Raw genomic sequence first — 23,325 nt, forward strand, 5'->3', positions numbered from 1 at the left:
GCATTAAGGAGAAAATGAAGTGTTTTAAAAATGTTATTAACAAAATAAAAGACAACAATAAATAATAACAATAAAGGAAAGAACAAATAATAACAACAATAAGAATCAAAATAATTCAGTATTTATTTCTAAGGTAATCAATACTTTAAAACTTCACATGTTTTGTTCTGTTCTAGAGGACATTTTAATACATTCAGATGTAGCTGGCCTGTGTCTATAGATATTAAAAAAGGATGCGGCATTCATTTCTGAATTAGATATACAATCTTTGAAGATACCTTGGCATTAAGTCCTTTAGGTTTTATTAAGTAACATAAGCCATCAAGAAGAGCCTTTCACTGCTCTGCATGTGATAATAAAGATAATCTGAGATTAGCCTGAGGCAACAGAAGTGGAAGTGTGGCCCATAACCTGAGGGCCTTTAGAAGCACATCAGGGGATTATGGCTCTGACAATATGGACCAAGATGGTGTACGGATTATTGCTCCACCAGAGATTAGAGAGCAGTTTGCGAACAGGTGAAAAATGAAGTTCACATTTACACATCAGGGTGTCTATCAGTGCTGTGGTCCTAATGAATCACAGTATGTGGGATGCATTAATGTTCCTTTTGTACTTGGACCCGCATGAGAGATAAATAATTGATCTGTGTGGTGGTCCGAGAAAAATGAGACAGACAGAATTATTTGTCTGTCTGTCCTTCCCATCTGCCGACATTGAATTTTGTAATTCAGGAGGATGGATGTGAGAAGGGTGACTGTTTACTGTAAACACACAGAAACACAAAAAACACTCCTCCAACCAAACTCAGCTTTAACCGTCTTTAAGCAAAAAAGAAAGAAAAGTACTTCCAATATTTTGATAAATATTAACAATAGCTCAGTGACTTTTGGAGTACATCCTTTATGTGTATCTATTAGCTGGTGCTTTGCTATTGGTACAAACGTCTATTTAATAACCCTAACAAATATACCTTTATAGAGAACATTTTTACTATACTTTTTATGAAAAGATTCTGGCAACCAAAAGTTTTTTAGCATAGAATCTTTTTTATTTGACAGTGTTTATAGAATACTCATTTACAGTGCAAATTAGTTCATCTCGGCACGCTACACAATGTTTATACATTAGTGCATCAATATTCATAATAATATGTTACAATAACCGCTTTAAAAAGATTTATAACAAGTGCTTTTGAAATCTAAATGCTGAGCTATACTTTTGTATGGGAAATTTAAGTGAAATGTAAATAGAAGACTTATAATGGAGCACTTTTAGACTCTGTATCCATGCCGAAGGATAATTTATGTTATGTCATCCTTTGTGAGCTCCTGTCCCTGACAGACCAAAGCTTGGCTGTAGAGGCAGGTTATGAATGATTAATCACTGTCGGAGGCCGAGAATAATGCTTGTCTCTGGTACTGGGTCATGGACACAAGCTGATGCTGTCTGCTCATTTTGGGATGGACTGGTTGGCTGTGCAATTAGGCATATAATCCCATCTACCAGTTGGTTCATTGATTACATATTGATGTAGTTTGCCAGCTGCTGCTTGTCTTGTCTGAGGGCCTCGCCTCAGACGTGGCCCAGCCCTTCCGTGTCTTCCACTTTTTTTGCAACCCCTCACGTGATTGGCTTGTCTGAGCCATGCTCTCTGTCAAAAGCCATATGTCACAACTGAGGAGTGACCCGTCTGCTTTGACAGAAACATGGACCCTGGTAAATCCAGCTCTCCTTATGGAGAAATAGAGATTAGGGCACAAAGCGTATGTTCCAGTACAGGAGAAAGTGTAAGAAAAGATTCTCTCTGCATGTGTTGCTTTGAGTTGATAAATCTCATTATCATTACCGGATTAATGTAAAAGAGCAGTGTGGATAAGCTTATAATTAAGAGAGATTAGGAAAAATAGGGGGCCACTTCTTTGGATTTCCAGGGTGTGGACTTTATTGCTGGTTTTGTAAGAAACTAAAAACCATTCTGTTATTATTGTGTCTAAACTGCAGTGATCAAGTTAGAAGATGTAAAAGATATTTTGAAAAATAATGGCAATTTTCAGTTTAAATGAGCTTTGAATAATACATTATATTAAGAAAGAAAAATCCCAAACTTTGGTTTTAAAAAAACAAAGGGCATTTCCTGTAAAGCCCTCAGATATTTACGACACACACACAGCAGCCAGTTAACAAGTAGGCCTGGCAGCTGGTCAGATGAGGCTCCGGGTATAATTAGGTCACGGAAGGTGAATGTAATTTTATGCCTATTTGAACTCTCTTCCCCTCTAATTGGTCTGATTAGCAATGCTTAATTGGCTTCTGAGTTTTCCTATTTGTTTTGAATTTGGCATCGGTTTAGTCCAATAGGGCTCTCATTACAACAGAGCACTCAGATCCTTTCCTTCAGATTAGAAATACTGTTTTACAAGGTAAACGTCTTGTATTTAAAAACTAAAGTATTACCAGCTAAATATATCCAGTGTGCAAAAATTCTGCAGAAAAAAACAAACATGTATTGTAATACTTTAATGTTGTAAAAAAAAAAGGCTGCTTTTGTTAAAATATTGTAATTGTAGGAGCAATTTTTACTACACATACTGCTGGGTAGCTTTTACATTTCACCAAGGGATAAATACATCTAATATATCTAATGAACGGTCCTTTACTTGTTGATTATAGATTGTGTCTAAGTCTTTTATCTACTAAAGCTGTTAAATAACGTAGTGGTGTAAACACTTGAGTATGTGCTAAGTTACTGTCCACACCTGACAGCAGAAATTTAAATTTTAGAGCAAACTTTAAAAAAATGTTATCCCTCTACCTTATTTTCTTCTACAAAACGTTAGAAAAATGAAGGACGAAACGAGACTCACTTGCTGAAAATATACAGAACATGATTTCAGCTGTAAGCAACATACAGAGTTATTACCGCCGGTTTCAGCAAAGAAAACACACATGACTCATTGGAATAAATATAACTTTATTCTGAAGGACAAAACTATTTTACAATGTGCAACTTTACATCAGTTGAGTATGTGCTTTACAACTTTTCTTCAATATGTTTTCAAACTTTTTTGAATTATTATTTTTTAATCAAAGTTCAATTATAACCTCTGAAAGATTCATTTAAAATGTTGGAGTTAAAACCATTTGATCAAAAAATGTAGTCTCCTATGCCTTATATTCTCAGGCAATACATCTCAAACTGTAGATACAAATGCAGATAAAACGCTGTCAATAAAAGATGAATTTAATCACCATATTTTTAGTATTATGACTTTGAGCAGACACAGTGTTTTTATGGTATACAGTATGACATCTTCATCAGCCATTGGCATGCATGCACATGAAAAATGGTGCAAAAATATCAACAAGTAATGAATGTCAAGATATTATTTAGGTTTATGTAGAAAGAATCCCACTTCGCTGGAGCCATCTAAAGAGACTGCACTAAATGACACATTAAAATCTCCATTGCTATACTCTTACCTATTTTTATATTCATTTTAAAATAAACTATTACTACCAGTACAGGTTTATGATTCGCAATAAAAATATTGGGTGCTTCAATAGGACAACATTTAAGAACTGATGTTAACACAACACCCTTGCTACTGTAGGTAATATGATGTAGAAAACAAATGCCAGAAAACACTATTCCACTGATGGCTCATGAGCTAAGACTTTGCAAATCTGTTTTTTTCTGTATGTGAAACACTCATCATATTACTTGAGTAAATAGGAATGGTGACAAACCCACTATCAGTGCTGATAGCTTTAACACAATCTTTCTTTGCCATTCTTTTTTGAGAGTATCACTTCAAAAGCATCACACAAAGCACATGACATCTGCTTTACTGGTTTAAACTCAGGGAGGCTTCAGCACGTGCCCTGAGGTTCACCATGCAGCAGGTTCACAGCTCCTCGCTCTCCAGCATGGCCTCACGAGGGGAGCTGGAGAACAGGATGGGGTTGTTGTCCGATGTGGGGAAAGCTGACTTGATATCGAGCCCCTGTCCCGTCAGAGCTGCGTAGCGACTGCCTGTGCGCGGAGCTTTTTTCATGGGTGCAGGGATGCTCTGATGCCATTGGGCTAGAGGCGCAGCAGATAGCTAGTATTACTACTTCGAGTGACAAGCTCAAAAATGTGGCAAGATTCTTATTAAAGCTGATAGTTTCACTGCTATAAAAGATATTCACCGTAGATATCAAGCCTGCAGGTGCAGGATGCAATTCCAGCCTCGTTTTTTGCTGATACTGTGTACCAGCCGGCATCCTCTTTAGTTGTTGGCTGGATGAGGAGACACACATATCCTGTTGCATCCTGTGTCATGCTGAAATAAACACATCATGGAGAATTTATTCCAATTCCAATAAAGATCTTTGAAATTATTACAGATCTTTTGTAGACATGGGGTTTTAATAAGGTACAGTAGCTTGCATGTCTATTAACCCCAAGGTTAGAGAAACAGACAAGAAAAGCAATGTACTGCTGGGGATGGGACAGCAGCAAAATAAAATAAAAAGGCCCACCTAATAATATCAGTTTAGCTAAACACTTAGGAATATTTTACCTGACTATGGATAAACACCTTATACAATCACACTTCGTAATATTCAAACTTGTGCCTTTAAGTTGTAGTACGGTACATGATACCGACCCAGCTAAGAGCTATTTATTTCTACTCACCTGATCCTGTTTTTAGTTCTAGGAATGGTCTCATTGTCTTTCTTCCAGAAGATGAGTGGAGGGGGCATACCCACCACCCGACACTCAAGTCTGACTGGAGTCCCGTCAGGAATACCCATGTTCTGCAGCTTCTCCACAAACTCGGGCGGGTGCTTCATCTCTTTCTCTAAAGTGGACATGTATTTTATTACTGGAACTTACAAACACGCTAAAAATAACTGACTTGCGTATGATGAGTAATTTCTTTCTTTTCTTTGACTGTTTCCAGCCCTTACCTACAACTTTTAGCTCCAGACTAAAGGAGCTCTGCCCTGCCTTATTGCTTGCAATGCACGTGTATGTCCCGGCATCATTCTGCGTCAGTGGATCAATGACCAGAGAGTGGACGCCATTCTCCCGCACCAGCATCTTATGCAGAAGGTCCGGATAGATTGGCCTCCCGTTGACCAACCACATCAGCTCTGGGTTGGGGAGGCCGCTCACCTGGAGCACATATAAATGTTAAAGTAAGGTGAGGCAAAAATGGGATACTTTTGTATTACATGCAAGGACCTGCTGCCTACCTTACAGTCTAACCTACAAAGTCGGCCCTCGTGAGCCAGCATGTCGCCTGGAGCCTGGAGGAAGTGAGGCTGAAAAAAACGCTCCTGTGTTTGCTCACTTTCAACTTCCTGTATACGGGCTCGCACCCTGTGAAAGGTGAGCAGAACAGATGATGAATGGAGGACGGAAACAAAGTGTGTATAGTACATCCATGCATTCCTCGATACAACCCATAGGAGAAAAGATGATCCCATGTCACACTTTGAATGACAGCACCCTCATTTGCATTATGATGATGAAGAAATTGCAAAAATAAAACAGAAATAAAGAGGTTTGAAGAATATAAATAGGGGGCAAAAAGCAAATGAAAACAATACTGAGGTCATTAATATTAAAGAAAGACAATGTAATAAGGGTAAATAAACAGGGTCATCGATACAAAAGTTAAATATATAAATGCAAATTAAAACAGAACTATCAATTAATGTTTATTTTAACAATTATTAATGGCTACATGTATTATGGCAGTTTCCTTCCCACACAGTTATGGGTCAAAAACCCGCTTAGACATTTTTCCAGTTATAATTGAATTCAAAATCTGAAATTGGCTGGTTCCTCATGCTGCAGAGAGCTCCTTCTCACCTCTGTTGATCACACTGCACACTGCTCACCTCTGAGAGCTAATAGGTGCCATGCGGTTTCGGGGAGGTCCCGTTTGGACTATCAAATGACCCGAGCAGCTGATCCGTCCCTGTTGGTTGTTAAATATCAAACATTAGGAAGTGCAGCTGGAGGGAAAACGCTGACAACATAAACAGGAAGTGTGTAGTATCACCTGAGGATTAGATGCCATGATGGTGTAGTTGCCATCATCGTCTTGGGTCGTGGACTCTATGTGAAGAGCACAGGTCCCATCCCCCTCCCTTATCTTCTTGTAATGGACGTTCTTCCTCAACACCTGCTTGCCATCCTTGAACCAGTACACCTTTTGAGACACAGAGATGTGGATGATAAAATGATAAGGATGAAAGTGACAGATCATGCTGTCATGTTGCATATAGTTGACCTCTCACCTTTGGAAAAGGGATTCCCACTACTTTACACGAGAAAGTGACTGGCACGCCCTCCATGGCTCTGTAGTTCTTCAGTTTTTTGTCCAAAATGGGCGCGATGCATCTCCCTGTAGGGACATCATCGTGTTGCACCTCATCGTCCGACTCTTCCACCGGCGTCCGCTCCAAACGGAATTCAATCTCACTCATAAGTCTCTGCTCAAAATTGGACACTTTGTACTCCTAGGAAAAGAAAAAAAACACAACAAAAAAGTCACGCTGCACTACACAAACGATTGACACACTGGTATTAGCCACAAATGCTACTGAAAAGAATGCAACAATCAGGAACATGAGACAACGTGCATCTTTTATCATGTAGCAACCATGGTTGTTAAAGTAACAATCTGTGACTCAAACAGAGAGGTACTTTAAACCATGCCATGATGAGAATCATGCAGTTGCATCCGTATGACAGCATCATTCCTGGTTGGTTAAAACACTTTGCTCATCCAACCTTAAAATAGGGCTGAAGGTAAAACAGTGAACAGAGAAGATGAGCTGTGAGGCTGAAAGTCAAGCTAACAGGAGATTGTAGAAGTGTGTGAAATGTATAGACAATATTTACTTTGTGATAGGCTTTATTTAATCTGATTCATTCATTATTTTACTTTTTACAATTTAATTATAACTAATAATGTGTACTAATGATCAGTAATGAAGTAATTTAAATGAATTAAATATTGATATTATTTGTCATATTACATATAATATTAATATATTTAAAGATAATAATAATAAAGTTATATACTATATTAACTATTTGATACCAGAAAACCTTTAAATATAGTTTGTTATCAATACATAGACATAGGTCCAGAAACCAATTATTACACAATGACAAATCTAAATATTGTTTATACATGATTTAAATACGATTTATTAACCATTGAATAAGGTATTATAATTATGAGCTGCAACTTATATTCAAAATGAACAACGTTAAAAGTTTACAATGATTTGCATTATTAGAATTAATATAGTATAAATACACAGCTTTTTAACAAAGTAAATATAAGTGTCACAGTTTGTAAAAATACGTGTTGCGATTGTCATTTTGTTCTGAAACGCAAACTGAAGAAAGAGGCTCCAAGCTTCAGCGGGGGGAATGTGAAATAGTTAAATGAAACTGGAGAATACTCGTCTACACGCAAGAGACCTGACACTTCATTAGCTTAATGCATTTTAACCCTAAAATTATTTTAAGAGATTATTCGTGCAGGTTATATATTAGTGCAGAGGCTTGAATACGTGATTAGATATTTATTATCCATGGAATTTAGAGTAGAGTGTCGTAATCTCGTTCTGACACTCCCATACAGCCGGGAGCAAAGCCGTGCTTGGGACGGGGCGTCCTTGTACCTTATCATAGTTAATGACAGTAGCAGGAATGTTTGGTCCAAGGAGTCTGCTCGCTGTTTTCCCCTCATTACTCAGCTTCTATGAGAGGGATAGGGATGGATGATGAACACCAACTGAGACACACACTCTACAACAAACATCAATAACACACATACTAATTGTTAAGAGCGTGCGTGTATTGTTCAGCCACATAACAATGAATGACTGGGGAGGGAATGATGGCTGATGCTGAATAAAAGCAGTTCCTCACAGCCTCTGAGTCAAAGCTTTTATCATCTGACACTTATGTATTCCTTTCAACATGAATACATAGGAATACACCTGGAGACAAATGAGAATGCAGCACAGTTGTGGTTAAAATACAGTGCACTTTATCCTTTAAAGGATAAAAAAATAGATGGCAACAGTTGGTTAGTTGAAATGTGACAACATACATTTATACATGTCAACAAACTGATCAATAATTGACATTCATGTTAACACAGAAGGCTCATTTCTAACGGAGCAGGGATGTAATTTAGGTTGAAGTCCACCTTATATGTATTTAAAGGGGTCCTATTATGCTAATTTACAGGTTCATATTTGTATTTTATGCCTCTACTGTTTATATTACTGATGTTCAAAAAGTAACAAACCTCCAAACGCATAATACGGACCTTTAAAGAGAAACTACAGGTTGAATGGTTATATTAAGACAATCATTTTGTATATTACAAGTTGATTGTATAAATAAAACCTTCACATTGTGAAATGTGTGTAAAGGATACAAATATTAATTTGATAAATAACACCATGAAACTTTCACATTTGATGTGACATTTACTAGTCTTAAAGAAAATATGCTTTATAAGCAAAACACCCCAAATTGACAGTGCATGCAAAAAATGTTGAATGAATTGGAGCCAGATTTTGTGCTGAGCTTAATCGATCCATCAATTTGTTTCAATGTAAGTTGTTCGCATTATTATATTTATAACCCGCTACATCTCTGCAAGTCAAACAGTTAGAATCTATCCGAGCTGCAGAGCCGGAGACTGCTTGGTACCTGTTGATGTGCAAAATGTTGGGTATCGTCTCTAAGTCGAAGCTTTTTCTCAATGTCCTGGAGGATACTCTCTCTGCTTTCACGAATGTCTTCATATGATGGGATGCGTGTCTTTTGCATGCTCTTTTTTAGCCTGAGGGGACAAAAGGAAAAAAAGGTTTAAGAAGATTGGACAGTTCACAAATCTCACTATCATTGGTAAGAGAGGGGAGGGCGTACCCTATGGGAGCTCCCTTGGGCAGGCCCATAGAGTTGGTGGGCTGACTCGGGGTCAGGGAGGGCAGGACGGAGCTCAGGAACGCCACAGGGTTCTGAATGGGGCTGGAGGTGGAGCTACTGGAGGTGGGAGAGGAGGCCTGGGGAGGCGACTGGGTTCGCATGGCGTACATACTGTTCAGGTATGGCGGCGACACCGGTGTGGGTGAGGACACGAGAGATGGAGGGCTGGTGGGAGACTTGATCACCCTGGTGCTGAAGGTCCTGGGTGGGGGGGAGAAAGGCGGGAAGGTGGGGGAGCTGGCTGCCGAGGAGTTTAGCTCAGCTGCCAGCTCCTGGAGCAGAGGGACCGGAGATTCTGTCGGGGAAGGACTCCTGACCGGTGAGAAGCTCTGAGCCGCTATGAACTCTTTTGGACGGGCGTAGCTGAAGGAGTGGGAGGTAGGGGTGAGGTTCATGAGGGAGGCATGGGTGCTTCTCAAGAACGGAGCAGGAGAAGTGACCGAGGTAAGATCTGTTAAGGCTGCACTAAACTTCGGTGCAAGAGGAGAAAAAAACTGAGGCGTAGGGGGAGATTTGGTGAGTGCTGCAGGGGTCAGGTTGAGGTGGGAGGCATGGATGGTGTTCATCTGGGTTACAGGAGCTATACTGACGGGTGGAGCTGTTTTCAGCTGTGGGGCAGGAGGAGGTGAGGTCACCAGGGAGGAGGTCATAAGCTGAGGGATTGAAGGAGGGGAGCTCAGAGTGTTAGGGAGAGGTGAAAAGGTGGTGCTGAGAGGTGGGGCAGAGCTCAGAGAGGGAGCTTGGGGGGCGGATGTCAGTACAGGTGCAGAGTGGGGCATCTGCTGAGGGGGAGTATTGGAGGTCAGGTGGGGCTGGAAAGGTGGAGCACGGGGATCCCGTTCCATTCTGGGCGACCATATTGGACCTTCACTGGAAGTTTGAACTGCGGGCTGGATCTGGATCTGAGGCTGGGGGTGAGACTGTGGTTGGGGGTGGGGGTGAGACTGGGGGTGAGACTGGGGTTGGGGGTGGGGGTGAGACTGGGGTTGTGGTTGGGACTGAGGCTGAGGGTGGTGGTGAGGCTGGGGCAGGGGTTGAGACTGAGGCTGGGGGTGTGGGGGTGACTGGGGCTGAGGCTGAGGCTGGGGTAGGGGCTGAGACTGGGGCAGAGACGGTGGCTGAAGTTGTGGTTGGGGCTGGGTCTGAGGGTGATGTTTTGGTTGAGTCAGGGGCTGGGGGTGGGGGTGGGCTGGAGGTTCAGTGTCCTGCTGCTGCTCCATGAGGACCTGGTTGTGCAGAATCTGCAGCTGGACCGGGTCCCTGTTGATCAAAGCAAAATGAAATTTAAAGAACAGCCAAAAAACCGACACTATACATGGTGAGAATCAGAGCGGCTCAGTGAACTGCTCTCATAAATTAAGTCCACGCTATAAACCCAGCAGGACTGAGCCAGAGTCAGCACGAACAACACTCTGCCCATGTATGGACTACCAACAAGATGCCTGCAAAACAAGCTCTACACACTTCCAGCTTTCCCACTACAGCGGAGATTTTCTTTAATTTATCATTGGATTACTACAACGCTAAATAAATGGTCATATTTATCTTGTATTTTAAGCAAGTGTACATAGCAGCTAATGAAACCATTCAACAGTACCTTAACAGCATTATCTGAAATATTAGATAAACATAAATGCATGAAAGTACACTTACAAATAGAAAACGCCATCCTTAGTTTTAGAAAGCTGAAAGCTCCACATTTGCAGTCCGCCTGTGTTCATGTAGGAGTCGCAACTGATTACAGCTGTGAGATGAGCCAGAGGATGTGGAGAACCCCAACCCCCACCCCCCACCAAATTCAAAACAACTCAGCTGATCTACTTTGATGCAGGACAAACTGTGGACCCAACATGGATACCTAATCATACTATAACTATAACATACTGAACTGTTCTACACCAGGGCTGTCCAAACTGTCGCCTTTGTCCATTTTGAATCGGCCCTCAAAAAATTAAAGTATAGTGAAATATGGCCCACACCTAAAATGTATATATAAATGTATTACACAGTAGTATACATGTGTTAATAAGCCCAATTTTAAATAAATTCTTTCATTTGAAGTTGAAAACATTTTCTAACAAATGTAAGTTGCTAAAGAAAAGCCCAATAACGTATTTGGACAACAAGCTTGAAATAGACCCTCATATTTACCCTCATTAAAATCAATCTGTGGCTCCTGTTTTAAGGAATGAACTGCAAACAAAATACATGAAACCCTTTGTAAAGCTGTGATGTAGGCTGTTGTTTTTTTTTCTTAAAGCATATTCAAGTATCAAGAATAATATACCTACATTTGATTGATTTTGCTAACTTATAACTTAACTTAAGAGGCAATATACCTCACCTTTAGTGAGTGACCCAGCTCTTCATATGTTTCTCTGTATGTGGCCACTCCTATTCTACACCATTCTGCCAGAAGGGCTTTGATAATCATTTGTATTATTATGATAATGATTCCAGTCAAAGTCTTCTTTCACTTGTTTAATGTGTGCTTTGTCTGTTTTTGACAAATTATTAGACCATAAAATAAGAGTGTAGGGGGGTTTGATTTACAATTTGCTGGATAATTTTCACAGGAGTATTGTATGTATTATTACAATGATATCATCATTTTATTTTAAAATGAACACTGTATATTGCAACAGCCCGGTTTCATAGTTTGATCACAAAGCTGAAAAGTGTCATCTGCTTCTTTATCAGCTGTACTCACAGTTTGGGTTTAGCCAGGACTGGTGGAGGTCCCTTGTTGCCCGACATATTGGATTCTTCCTCACACTGACTGCTTGATGCGTCACTCTGTTCCTCCTCCTCAGGCAGTCTGAAGTGGACGCGACGAGATCCAGAGCGGGAGTGTTTGGGTTTCGTTTGAGCGCCTGTCTTAAGGCAGGAGTTCGGAGGGGGGTCGGGTAAGGGCAGCACGATAAGGCTCCCATTCTGATGGTTAGGGGTCACTTTCACTGTGGCGCTCGTGTCGGGTGGTGTCATTGAAGGTGTGGATGCTTCATGCTCTGCTACCGTTCCAGCTGAGAATGGAGAAGTGAAGGGTTTCAGGTAGGAGAGCACCTGTCTGCTGATCTGTGGTTCTGGAGCTGCTCCACTGGATACAGGATGGTTGTGATGGAGGTTGACAGGATCTAAGTTGGGAGTGCTGTTGCTGCGAGAGTTGAAGCTGTTGATGAGGCTGGAGGGCTCCAGGCTGGGGAGACTACAGCGGAAGGGGTCTGGGCGCAGCATGCTGGAACCAAGGGGGTCCAAACGGAGGGTGCTGGTACTCAATGGGTCAAGGCGTACGCTGCTGGAGATGAGTGGGTCCAGGCGGATGGTGCTGGAGTGGGGCTTGATGCTGCTGGTCACAGTAACCTCTGGTTGAAGGTTGACAGCGGGGGCGGGTGAAGGTTCTTGGCTTTGGTTTGGCTCTAGGGTCAAGTTGCTGGAAGGCCTCATGTGGTTGCTGTTGCTGCCATTGCCTGATGAGTTTTACAGATATCAATATTGCACTTTTCTAAGAATATATAAGAGCTGGAAGTAAACTTTAAGTGTTACCTGTGACCCTCAGTGCAGCGGTGCTGGACACAGTTCCATAATTGTTGCTTGCTGTACAAGTAAAGATCCCGGAATCTTCAGGAAAGACCTCAGTAATGACCAGACTGCATATCTCCTCTAGAAAAAAAAAGATAGAAATAATCACATAATCAGGTTTTTCGGTATCGTATCTTATCAACTTCAAACAGAGAAAGATACAGGACTTGTGTTGCGGATGCCTGGCAGTAAGGTTTCTGAGAGATGTGTGTGCAGCTACAGTAAAGCAGGTTGCAGTTATCTGCCATAGTGTTTTCACTCAGGATGAAAGACGACCTTATATGGTCCACAGTCAGCAGCACTGGTTTACTGAAGAAGAGCAGAAGCTCTGGCCAAGGACTATAAACACTTGCAGATTAATATGTACACACTGCAGCATCATTCAGACAGGCAGCTGCTTTAGTGCAGTCAACATCTTGTGACTGATGTGGATTTAGTGTGTACCTGATTCAGCTGGAGATCTGGGCTCTGAAACAGAAAAACATAATCATTATGGAAACGCTATAAATGTTCTGCACTTCTCAGAGAATTGTTGTTATCAGTAATAATAAAATAAATGAATTGAATTTCCCTTGAGAAATACAGTTTTTTTAATTTATGCTACCGAATTAAACATTTCAATGATGACAATATAGAGTTTAGAGTAATTGAAAATCCTTAAAGTACTATGAATAGGGTTTAGCTCATCACCCTCCCCCTCCCCTTTCTCTCCATACACTACAAAAACTGTTTTTTATTTGGAAAGGAAGCCATTTCTTATACTCAACAAGGCGATGAACAGAATTGTATTGTGTTAAATTAAGCACCCTTATTTATTTGCTTTTTTTCTTCTCTGCAACGCCAAGGTTTTGGAAAACATTAAACTGCAAAGATACTGAAATATATTTCAAATAAACTGTTTTAAAGAAACAATTAAGTCTTTACATCTTAATTAATTAATAAGTACCCAAAGGTCATATGAAACAAGGCATGAAATGTTATTATTATAGTTATAATTCATTTCATCATTATTACTTGTTCAGTCTTCCCTTTTCTTGTCCGTCTCTTCTGTATGAGTTAAATATACACTCATACAAATAAAGAGACACCTAACATAAACCCCCTTAGAAACAACAACTGTTTTTACTCATGTTCAGCCTGTTGATTGGCCTCATTGTATTTTGTTTTGTCTCATTTGTCTATGTTCATGTTTTCATCTATTATGATGTACCGTACTTTTGCATGTCACCTCATTTGTTTTTTTTCATTGTCCTTTTCACCAATAAAAGAAATACTTTTAACAATATGACAGAGCGGCACAGCTTACTTTTCTTCAGGATCCTGAGTTCAGGAGAGTCCTCTATGAATGCTCCATCTCTGTGCCAGTCCACTCGTGGGAACGGCACCCCTTTCACACGGCACTCTAGCACCACCAGCTGGCCTTCTGACACAAGGAGGTCCTGCAGGCTCTGGAGGGACAACGCAGTGAGTGTTACATCCATTAACACATAACAGAGCTTGACAGTCATCTGAAAATATCTCTACCTTTGTGAAGACAGGGGCAGCCATGATAGGTTGGCCGTTCAACACTTGTGGGTAGGTGTAGTTAGAGGTTTGACTCTGATGATAAAAAACAAACACAGAGACAGGTTGATATAAATATACAATCGTAATCATTGTTGATATAGAGGCAGTATTTGAGCTCTTCTACCTCAAGTTGGAGTGTTTGTATTGGAGGAGACAGCACAGAGGAGACCCCAGAGTTTAGGGGCAGTGATGGAGGTTCTGCTGCAGGCGTCTGCACTGGAGGAGGAGGGGATGTAACAGACGCTGACGCCTCATGAAAGGCTTCTGAAAGACCTGTATCGCCTGGTGATAAAGTAGGAAACACCTGCACATATGACACTGTTGGCTCTTCCACTGTTGGCTCCTGCTGAGCGGGGAATGCTGCGGATGCTTTCAAAGGCTCCGGGACTGAGAGTATGGTGGCTGATGTCCGCACTGGTAGGATAGGTTCTGGGATTATTTGGTTAGTTTGTGCAGAGACGATCGGCTCTGCTGGTTCTTCGATGGTTGCTGCAGGGTAAGATGGAGGATCTTCCTTTTCTGCAGAAAGAGCTTGGCTCGATGATGGAGAAGATCTCTTCTGCTGCCTTTGAAAGCACAGAAATGTCTTGATTATTGCTACAATAAAGGTAGATGACAGTCCACATAAAAAATGTGTTTATAATTGTAAAAACTCACTGAGCTACATGTTCAAATCGCTGTTCCCCATCAGAATCTGAAGAGGTTGTACCTATAGAAAACGCACTTCGTCACTCAGTGCTTTAGAGGTTTTAAGTAGGTTTAACAGTGTCACTGACAAAGAACAATGAGAACCACCTTCGACGTAGATCTCGGCTGAAGTGGAGTCAGTGCCATAGAAGTTAGATGCGAAGCAGGAGTAGCGTCCAGTATCTTCCTCGAAGGCCTCTGCGATAACCAGAGAGTGATGCTCTCCGTCGGTGATGATCTGGATGTCCGGGCAGTTCTCCAACTCCTTGCCCTCACAGAACCATCTGGAATAAAAAAATAAACCACAAACTAGTCAGAACCACTTAACATGTTATTACTTAAAGAATGTCCCATATGCAAAAATGTTAAGGAGATCCTTAAAGCTGTAAACTTATCTATGGAGCTTCTAACCCATAGAAGCTCTACCAGGCAGGGTTTTTATACAAGAGTCTATGGACAATAAAAACCATTACCAAAAACCATTAGTATAAAATGTGAACTATAAAATGTTCCACAAAAACGATAATAAATAATAATATGTATTAGGCTCTACCAAGCGTACTCCGGCTGTAAACAATGGGGATTGTTTTGATGCTTAAAAGTAGCAGACATCAGTAGTACAGTGTCAAAGATAGAAAGATAGAAAACTCTTTAATGTGTAAACCACACTTATTTTTGTATTTCATCTCGTGTCTCTATATGGATGTCAATAAGGCATAACCGCTTACGTTATTAATAGGGGTAGATACTTTATTTGATGTAAGAAATGCATTAGTTACAATATTTAAGTCAGCTATGCAAATATTTATGAGAAGCAAATTCATTAATAAGACTTTTACAAATAATGTGTTTTGGTGATAAACCCCTGTTTTGTCCACCAAAAAAAAAGGCTTTGCTATTTGTAAGGGCTGGATGTGTATAATTAATGGGACAACTATATTTTGTGCATCACTGCAAGTGGACATTACGTTGTGGCTAGTGTTTATATGTATAAAATTGATTTCCTTTTAGTAAGTCAACTGACACAATGTAAAAGTAATAAAACAGAAAAATAAAGTGTCCATGTGTCCATGCAGCTTTAACATTAGGAAACATGTAATTAATCCAAACATATCGAATGAGCTCTTTTCCTTTCATTTGTCACCTGTCTATGACTTTAATAATTGTACTCTTCTATGACTTAACTAAATAATATATTAGGATATTTTATTATACCTTTACTTTATTATTTAAAACCCGATTCACAGCTCTCTTTTTCCTTCTCTTAACCTCCTGACACCATTTCTGAGAGTCCATGTGGTGCCAGTTCTCTAATAGTGCCTCTGGCACTCTGCCACTCAGTGGAGTTATGCAGGCCAAGAGAAAAATGTTTTGATGAGCAAGCCCTATCCCCTTCCCTATAAGACAAGAAGCAACGCCAGAGTGCCAGTTTAAAGGCACTTCGATGCACTGTTGATGCTACTATATCCAAGGCGCACAAAACAGTTCACCTAAAAGGCACCTAGAATGCGTTGCGCGTTCATCAAATCTGCTGTTTTCTGCCTTGTTGAATTAAAAAGGTGCCCAGGTTCATATTGTATTTTGAGCCTCTACAGTGACATGTTTAATGTTCAAAAAGCTCTTTATTTTTCTCAAACTGCCTGCCTCGTGCAGCACCTCTTTTCACCCTCTGTCTGAAACCAGAGCCCAGTCTGCTCTGATTGGTTAGCTGGTCGGCTCTGTCGTGATTGGTTAACTGCTTAAAAATGTCCTGTCCCTTAGCCAATCACGTACAATGTGTTGGAGCGCTAGCCAATAGAAGCGTGAGTGTAACATAGTGATGTCATTATTCTACGGAAGTAAACAAAGGAGTCCAATGGAGGGGTATTTAGTTTGTGTTAGAGGGTTAGGGTTATACTTCCTCTGGAGGGCAGTTTAGCCTTTGCAGACCATTTACATGCAAAAAACCCTATATCACACACACACACACACACACACACACACACACACACACACACACACACACACACACACACACACACACACACACACACACACACACACACACACACACACACACACTACCTGGCTGATAATAAGTAACTGAAATTATTCCTTACAATTAGCATCCACTGCTTTGGAGTTTAAGTTGACAAAAGTGTATTTACTCATTATCAAAGTAAACCTTTAATTCTCCCTGTCCAACATAATGCAGAAGCCTCTACATCCAAGCACATCTATTTAGAGCAGATGAGGTCTTGATGCTTTAGGAAATCCATCCAATAAACATACAGGAATGAGGTGTTACTCTCTGACAGGACGTCATCAGACGATCATAAATCACATCGAGTGCTTCCACCAGACTCATATCGTCAAATAACCATCCACTGGATGTAGCTTCAGGTGTCAAGGAAGTATTCCTCAATTATTTTTACTCAGCCAAAACACATGAAGAGACAGAGTTAGATATTATTAAAGTTTAACTGAGAGAAAAGTTAAATATGTCCTATTTAATAACGCCAACGTTTATTGACTTTTTCAAAAAGTTAAGAACCCAACACCAGTTATAAAAAACACAGAGGCATCTACGATTTTTGTTTGTTTGCTTCTCCCTTGCATTGATAAATGTACATAACATACGTTCATAAGTCATTGTATTAAAAAATCTGCAATAAACAGATGTTTTTAGTTCAAGTCATTTTCAAAAATACATAACACACAGTTTCCACGATCATTGGTGATAGACCAAAGAATACAAGTCAAGTTCTATCATTATTAACTTGCATATTTGCTAAAGCTGTTTTCAACAGAAGCAAACAACAAACCAGGCCCCCCTTGCTGCTCTATTCATGGAGAGGAATTCATACAATGGATTTCATTTGAAATCTAAGTGTAGTTTCCAGTGACAACGCGCTAAAGATCTCATTCCGATGCTTTGGCTATAACACGCAGTAATGTGCTGTCAATGTCCTGCCAGAGGCTGAGCTACGTCATTCCTAATGAGTAAGGGTCTAAAAGGAAAGTATTAGTAGTAGAGAAGGTGGCTGATCTGTGATCCGCTCGCTGCACCTGTCGCAGCTATTTTCCCTCTGGATTTCAGAACTGGAGAGGAGATTCCCTCTGGAGCCTGGGAGCTCTGACTGGCGGACCCAATCACATACACATACAAGCACGCATAGCGCTAAACATAGTCTCAGTGAACACACAATACTATACCCTGACACACTGGTGACAGTACACCACTGCAAACTGATGGGAAATATGAACCTGACAACTCTATTTTCACTCAGTCAAGTCATAGTTACTAACACAGTTACAGGAGAAACAAGCAACAACATCACAATTAAGTCCATCAAAAGAGCATTTTGTTAACACAAAGTACCTTTTTTAATTGGAATACAATAAAATTAACTCAAATCTCCAGACGTTTCATGAGTAAGACACTGGGAAAGACAATATTGTTAAACAATAACTGTATAAATCATCTTACCAAACTCTCCATGCTTCTGTCAGTAGGATCCATTATCTGACACAACTACAGCTCGCACTGTCAGTCCGGGCTAAAAATGGCCAAGAGCTACATTCTCCCCGGACACACATATGTTAGTGGCTCAACAATGTTCGAGAGGAATAACAAGAACATGCCCCCTATAGTCTGAAACCTCAGCTTTACTTTTATTCAAGGCTTTGTTGTCCTAGTAGGGAAGCCGCAATTAAAAAAAATACCTAACAAAACTGCAACAAGACAAGCTTTAATAAAAGTGTATATTACCGTCATGGTCTTCCTCAAAATGTGCTCTGCTTACTCTGCTACCAAATGCAGCTAACGGCACTGAGATGTGTTCATTCCTCTCCTATTTTGGCCCATTTGGACTGTAAATGGTCATTATTCAGGATGGCCCTTCCTTGAAATATGACAGTATTATTCTAAAGAACAACTGAAAGCCAAATGTGATTTGTCCCAGACATAACCCTGACATAACAAACACACTCACACCGTCAGAATCAGCTGTTGGCTATCGTCTCACGTCACACTTCTGTTTGGATCTCCCAAGAAAGAAACACTCTCCATCTTAGCTTACAGTTTTCTCAAAATGCTTCGACATTCCTCAGCATCAGCTCAGGCCAAGGAACATGGCATCTTAAACACACAATCCTGCAAACATATTTTGACCTCTTGTCTACTGAAATGTCTTGCTATATATTGCCAGATGTAGGTATATATTATAAGTTAATTTTAGATGATAATATGGGCTCTGGCTTACCAGAACTGGTAGTAACATTTCTTAAATCAATCTTGTAAAAGTCTCACAGTGTTAAGTTGCGGGAAATAGGGCTAATAAATCTGTTTCTTCTAACGGTTCATTTTAAAATCTCAAAATAATTCTGAACATCTTTTCATTTCTTAACATCATTTAACTAATGGCTATTACATGAACTTCACAAGGATCATGATAGCAGAAATATTTTGTAAAGTTGGTTTTAAATTTCAATCAGAGTAGCAATTTCCTTCAAATTCCAATCTTAAAATTGTCACTTTCCGTATTAACAGCAAATTGTATTTAAAGTTTTAAAAGCAAAAGTACCAATAATTCAGAAAAATGGTTTCCTTGAGAGTTAAACTGTTGGATCTTACACAATTGAATTACTATCATTGATTCAGTTTGTATATTTTCCTTGAATCCTTTGCCATGTAGTACACTTTTTTATGCTGTTCAGCTAAGTGGATAAATATAAAATCATGTATTATAAGATTATATTGTGTCTGATATCTGAAACCTTTATACTGTAAGTAACTCAAAATGTCAAATAAATGTAGTGGAGTAAAAATTAAAAAGCAGCATTAAAAGGAAATACTTAAGGAAATACGTGCATGTACCAATTAGAATCCCTGCTATGACACCTAACGCTAAAACTCTCTCATAACATTATCCCCAAACATAATTATTCCCAAATGGTTCTGGTAATGGCAGTGATAAAACACACTGGCCTTTCTGCAATTCCAAGTATTCCCATAAGACAAATTAGGACTCGGGTCCTGCTGTACTATGTTTCCTGCACACTAAGAACTAAACCACTATCAGCACTCGTTTGTCTTACCTGACTTCAGGCACAGGGAGTCCTCTAACAATGCAGTCCAGCTGGACCTTGCTGCCCTCTGCAACCTCCCTGCTTTTCAGTTTCTGGATGAAACAAGGCGGCTCACACGCAGACTCTGCGGGGTATGGAGTTTCTGTCGGGGGGCAGCTTTCTGCCACCTCTGCTGCCTCCTGGGAAACAGAATTGCACTGCTGCTCCTCAGTAATCCTGCTGTCCTGAAACTCCATGTGCCCAATCCCAGAGTCCAGCTGGGCCTCTGGTTGGTGGCTTACAGCGGGGCTTGGTCTCTCCTCCTCCACCACCACCTCTGCCTCCGCCTCCAAGGGCATGGGAGAGCGCTCCCTGTTCTCAGGGCCGAGGCCGAGGGAACCCTCACCATCGACTAGGCTTTTGTTCTGGTTCCTGCTCCGGTGAGGTTTGCATCCTCTCGGTCGTGCCCGTTTGGAGCTGTTGGCCTTGAAGAGAGAAGAGAGCTCCTCGATGAAGTCCGCTGCCTTGTTGAGGAACTCCTTCTTGGACTGGGTCTCCATGCCGTACGGGGCATTCTTTGCCGACCTTTCAATGTCGTTGAACCCCTCACCGGTGCCCCTTGTGTTCCTGAATGTGTTTTCCTGCCGTGCAGACGCTTTGTGCACCTTTCTGTCTGGTGTGAATGTTGCATGTTGCAGTTCTCTGAGTTCAGGGGCCGGCTGGGTGAAAGGCACCATAGAGGGGACGGCGGAAGGAGCTGGAGAGGGGTTGGCAAAGGGAACCGATGTGAGTTCAGAGGAAGAGGCTGAGGAACTTGTGGACTGGGTTAATGGTGCGACAGACGCCCTGACCTCTGCCATCTCCTCTCGAGGCTCATGTCCGATGGCCTTCTGGGCCAGGTTCACGCTCTCATCTAGCTCCTCCTGGCTGAGGAAGGCTGATAGGTCTGTGAATGTGGGATCATTGTGAGCCCCAGAGTCCTCGGCCTTGCCTTTCAGCGACCCGTAGATCTGGAGGCGTGAGGAAGAAGCGTCTGAGCGGCTCATCTCGCTGTGGCGCTGCTGGGCTCGGGCCTCAGCCAGGTAATTCTCTCTGAGGAGCTGAGACAGTGACTGAGGCTGCTCGATGTTGTTCTCCTGCATGCTGTGGGAATAATCACAGGATAATCAATAACATTAAAAACAAGTATTTGTGTAGAAAAATGCTCTCTGTTTTCCCACAACAACCTGTAACCACGTCATGCACTACAATCCAATGGTAATGTAACCAACACAATTATGTAAATTCTCACTGTTCTGGATCAAACACTGACAAGTACCTTAAAATGACTAAAACCAGGGGCTACTATCTGTCATGAAATAATACATTTTTAGATTGACAGAAAAGCTAAAAAGGTCCCAGGATCCATTCTTAAAGGAGAACTACGCCCAATTGCAAACAGCATACATGCAATTCCTCTATAAGAAAGTCCCAAAATATAACTAAATATGATTAACTCTGTCCAAAAACACAACACAGAGTATATACGTAGAGCACTTTCTGTTGAAGAACTCATAACATTACAAAATACATCCCGATTAAAAAGCATGTATGGAGCAACTCCGAAATATGAGATATACTTCTCTGGTTACTTGCTTAGAGAGAGAGAATGTATCTCATGTTCAAAAATATTGAATGAACTTTCTTAGGTCATGGAAGTTACAAATTGGTATTCTTAAGTTTGTGGCGATTCCCTTTAAATGTGAAGATGTGCTGGGTTTATATATCTGCTTTTATAGGAAAATTAACTTTTTCTGTAATATACAGCCCTGGAAAAAAATAAGAGACCACTTCAGCATTATCAGTTTCTCCGGTTTTACTATTTATAGATATGTCTTTGAGTTAAATTATTTTATTTTTATGTTGTTGTATTCTATAAACTACGGACAACATTTCTCTGTGTTGGAATTCAACAGACATTGGAATAGCTGCCATACATGTAGAGATCGAGATTTGGAGTGGTCTCTTTATTTTTTCCGGGGCTGTAATATTCAGAATTTGACAAACAAACAAAAACCTCCAATGGACCTCTGGGAAATTGTGATGCCCGTTTTTCACAGTTTTCTAATATGTTATGTAAAAAAAGCTATGGATGAATTATTGGGAAGTAAGATATATTAAAAGCTGTAATGTAATGAATGAAGTGAATGCAGGTTGCGATAGAATGAAACGGTATTTTGGTTCACTGACATGTAAGAGATGCAGACCTCAGTCAATTAAATAAATAAAAAATAAAGATCCTGTTTCGCTTGCTATGTCTGCAATATTTAGAGCAAACATGAGAGCAGAGACTGCAGTTAAAAGCAGGGGATATGTGGTATTAATAGTTTTTTATTTAAGCCTAATTCCAGCTTTCCTCTAACCAGACAGGGTATCAGCTTCAGCCACTGAGAGCAGATCAGATGGGACCCCTCCATCTCCCACCAACTCTTATATGACGTTTAGACCCATCACAACTTTTCGACGCTCGGCGTGAGCAAGTTATTGAGTCCAGACATGAGATAGGGTACACATATGCTACTGACAGTCAAATGAGCGCAATTAAGAGAGGCAGCAGTGCCCTTCCAACGGACCTGAAGCTGCAGCTGTTGTGTACATTAATCCTTTGCAAACAGGCCCCGAGCCCACCGAGTCATATCTAATAATAGCGAGGGGTCAGTTTACATGAAAAAAATCAACACAAAAAAAGCACTGCCCCTCCTCCCCGGCCCTTGTCATCATGATTTTGATCAGCCACAACAATTGTTATTAAATCTAAAACTATAATGATCATACATGGGTACTGCTGAGAGAGCACACAGATTAAAGGGCCCCTAGCCAAACACAGGCAGGTTAAGATAATTCAATTTAACGTTCACAGAAATAGACTCTAGCTCTTCTGAGGCTCAATGTCAGAGGTTTTCTGAGGCTATACACAGCATATGAGGCAGACAAAAGGAATCTGTGAAAAATTAAATTAGGGATGGTGTGTTTTTACCTTCAGAATAAGCCCTGCAGGCCCCTAGTAAATCATCAGAGTGCACCTGTGCTCAAACAGGGGGATTCCGGTCTTCCGGCGGCTGCCACTTGGGAAAAATCTTGGACACTCGCAGCTGCCAAGCCTTCCGGTTCTACGGCACAGTTCACCTTGGAGAGTTTACGGGAATATATGGAGCCGTGTAGCTACGGTAACTTGTCACCAGCACAAGTAGCAACATTTGTCAGCGCAGTAGTCGCAGGTTATTTTGGGGAGGCCTGGCCCATGTGTCTGGGTGGTGTCCCAGCTCATTGGACAGGAGGGGCCTGCTGCAAAGGGATTCCTCCGCCAGTGCTCTGTCACAATCCACCATCCTTATAGAATTAGAAGCCTCTTGAGGAGCCTCCCCGACACTAATGTTCAC

At 40.9% G+C, this 23,325-nt stretch overlaps 1 protein-coding gene across 2 annotated transcripts; it reads right to left on the reverse strand.

Moving 5' to 3' along the window:
* Nucleotides 1–2,957: 2,957 nt before the first annotated feature.
* mypn (myopalladin) lies at nt 2,958–23,123 on the reverse strand. Of its 2 annotated transcripts, XM_063875639.1 has the most exons (21): nt 22,923–23,123; nt 19,937–21,049; nt 14,966–15,141; nt 14,828–14,879; nt 14,295–14,736; nt 14,129–14,203; nt 13,911–14,052; nt 13,049–13,072; nt 12,569–12,685; nt 11,736–12,492; nt 8,966–10,285; nt 8,747–8,879; nt 7,702–7,779; nt 6,301–6,522; nt 6,063–6,212; nt 5,899–5,978; nt 5,248–5,374; nt 4,960–5,167; nt 4,685–4,850; nt 4,195–4,328; nt 2,958–4,087 (listed from the first exon to the last, which is right to left on the reverse strand). In XM_063875639.1, the coding sequence occupies exons 2-21, from the start codon at nt 21,046–21,048 to the stop codon at nt 3,909–3,911; spliced, it is 5,694 nt and encodes a 1,897-aa protein (XP_063731709.1). In that variant the 5' UTR covers nt 21,049; nt 22,923–23,123; the 3' UTR covers nt 2,958–3,908. The 2 variants fall into 2 exon arrangements, with proteins under 2 accessions (XP_063731709.1, XP_063731710.1); XM_063875640.1 differs by lacking the exon at nt 7,702–7,779.
* Nucleotides 23,124–23,325: the final 202 nt, after the last annotated feature.

The sequence above is a fragment of the Eleginops maclovinus genome, chromosome 22, assembly GCF_036324505.1.
Source record: "Eleginops maclovinus isolate JMC-PN-2008 ecotype Puerto Natales chromosome 22, JC_Emac_rtc_rv5, whole genome shotgun sequence".
Taxonomy (NCBI): domain Eukaryota; kingdom Metazoa; phylum Chordata; class Actinopteri; order Perciformes; family Eleginopidae; genus Eleginops; species Eleginops maclovinus.

Bases quoted from the DNA above. Each gene is read 5' to 3' on its own strand.
- mypn (XM_063875639.1), bottom strand. From the start codon at position 21,048: ATGCAGGAGAACAACATCGAGCAGCCTCAGTCACTGTCTCAGCTCCTC. The intron at 14,880-14,965 runs GTGGTTCTCATT...CGTTTTCTATAG, and splicing joins AGCCGAGATCTACGTCGAAG to GTACAACCTCTTCAGATTCT. The intron at 4,088-4,194 runs GTGAATATCTTT...CTGCGCCTCTAG, and splicing joins CTGCAGGCTTGATATCTACG to CCCAATGGCATCAGAGCATC.